This window comes from Wyeomyia smithii, chromosome 3, assembly GCF_029784165.1.
Source record: "Wyeomyia smithii strain HCP4-BCI-WySm-NY-G18 chromosome 3, ASM2978416v1, whole genome shotgun sequence".
Lineage (NCBI taxonomy): Eukaryota > Metazoa > Arthropoda > Insecta > Diptera > Culicidae > Wyeomyia > Wyeomyia smithii.
The window spans coordinates 154,099,599-154,101,712 of NC_073696.1; the positions used below are offsets into that span (position 1 = coordinate 154,099,599).

The window sequence follows — 2,114 nt, forward strand, 5'->3', positions numbered from 1 at the left end:
CTTCGACCAACGCGACACGAGGGGTATTCGCAACACCATACGGTCATCCTCAATGGCCAGGTGGCAGCGGGAGTGGTCCAACACTACAAAAGGTAGATGGACACACCGACTCATTCCAGAGTTAGCAGGCTGGATTAATAGGCACCATGGGGAAGTAACCTTCCATCTGACACAGATCCTGTCAGGCCATGGCTGCTTTAGGCAGTACCTGCATAGGTTCGGGTACGCCGAGTCCCCTATGTGCCCCGCTTGTACGGGTGCGGAAGAAAGCTCAGAGCATGTGTTCTTCACATGTCCGCGCTTCGAGCGGGTACGGTACGAAATGCTGGCAATATGTGGGATGGACACCACGCCAGAGAATATAGTGCGTAGGATGTGCGAAAATAGGGAAATCTGGGATGCGGTCATCACGGCAGCATCACAGATCGTTAGTATTTTGCAGGGCACCAATCGACGGGATCGGATCACGGGATCGGATCACGTAGCCGGCACGTAATGTATCATCCCTTATACGGTGCTTGGCATGATCGATCGTCATCATCGCGTGTAGCAATCGATAGCAATCGATAGCAATCGAGAACAAGACACCTTTCGTTACTGATAAACAACAAAAAAAATTGTTCAGCTGCTGGATAGATCGGCTGGGTATAAATGCGAGCTCATGGCAAGAACCGTTTCAGTACAATTTTTATACTTGTGATACGATTACGTTTTTTGCTTTTGCTTTTGATTCGATTGGATATACAAACTGTTCGATATGAGTAACGCGGCAGTGAAACGTGGTGAACGGGAGCAGGCGATCAAGTTGGCGATTATTGCCATTAAGTTTGGCAAGTCGTTACGGGCAGCTGCTGGAGAGTATGGTATACCCCGTACCACCTTGCTTCGCCACAAGCGGTTAAACGCTGGCCTGATGGTGCAAGCGGACCCGCTACATCCTACGATATCGATGGAGGATGTGCAAATTTGTAAGCGCGGAAGACCACCGTTGTTCCCCGAGGAACCAGAACGGGCATTCGAAAAGTATTGCTTGCTATGCTCGGACAAGTTCTTCGGTCTAACATCCAGAGACATTCGTGTGCTTGCACCACAATTCGCGAACCAGCTGGGGATTCCGGTTCCCGAGAATTGGATCGCGAACGCAAAGGCAGGCCCTGTTTGGTTTCGGAACTTTCTGCGCCGAAGGCCGAACCTGTCGATGCGTTCACCCGAGTCGACCAGCATAGCCAGAGTCTCTGCTTTTAATCCCACAAATGTGGGCTACGATCTTCTACGCACAGTAGCCGAGAATATAACGTTTGAACCAAATTCCATCTGGAATCTGGACGAGACTGGAGTGACAACAGTTCAGAAACCTCAACGAGTTGCCAGTCGCCGTGGAGTCAAACATGTTGGTCGAGTAACTTCGGCCGATCGGGGCCCGTTGGTTACGATGGTACTTGCGGTTTCCGCCACTGGCAATAAAATGCCACCATTTTTCGTTTTTCCTCGAAAACGTTTCCATCCACACTTTCTGGATGGTGGTCCAACGGGATGCGCTGGAGCGGAGAGCAATACAGGGTGGATGAATGCAGATATTTATCTGGATGTTCTCCGACACTTTAAAGCATTTACGCGAGTGTCCAAAGAAAACCCGCTTTTGTTGATTGTGGACAACCACGGTTCACACAGAAGTCTACCTGTAATCGAATTTTGCAGGGATAATGGCATTCACCTACTCACAATACCACCCCATTGCTCTCACCGCTTACAACCCTTGGACGTGAGTGTGTTTTCGCCGTTCAAGCACGCAATGAATGTGCTGTGCGACGAATGGACATACAGGCATCCCGGAAAGCCGATGTCTATTTTTGACCTTCCGGCTATCATCGACAGCGCTCTCGAACGGAGTGCCACGGAGCGAAACATCAAGGCCGGGTTCCGGGCATCAGGTATTTGGCCCTTCAACCCGGATGTATTCACTGCATTGGATTATGCTCCATCATCAGTGACAGGACCTTCCTTGGTTGACGAAATAATACCAGGATCACTGCTGGACACTCTTTGCAGAATCAGACCAATCCCGCGGGCACCACCGCGTGCTACAGGCAGACGAGGACGAAAACCTGGACGAG

The 2,114-nt window shown here is 50.6% G+C and overlaps 1 protein-coding gene across 1 annotated transcript in view; it reads left to right on the plus strand.

Annotated features, from left to right (window-relative positions):
* The first annotated feature begins 757 nt into the window (after nt 1–757).
* The window catches only part of LOC129728714 (uncharacterized), a 1,627-nt gene continuing 270 nt past the window's right edge, over nt 758–2,114 (plus strand). The window contains exon 1 of the mRNA XM_055687168.1: nt 758–2,114. This exon is cut by the window's right edge and continues 38 nt beyond it. Within this exon, the coding sequence (XP_055543143.1) occupies nt 758–2,114 (1,357 nt within the window).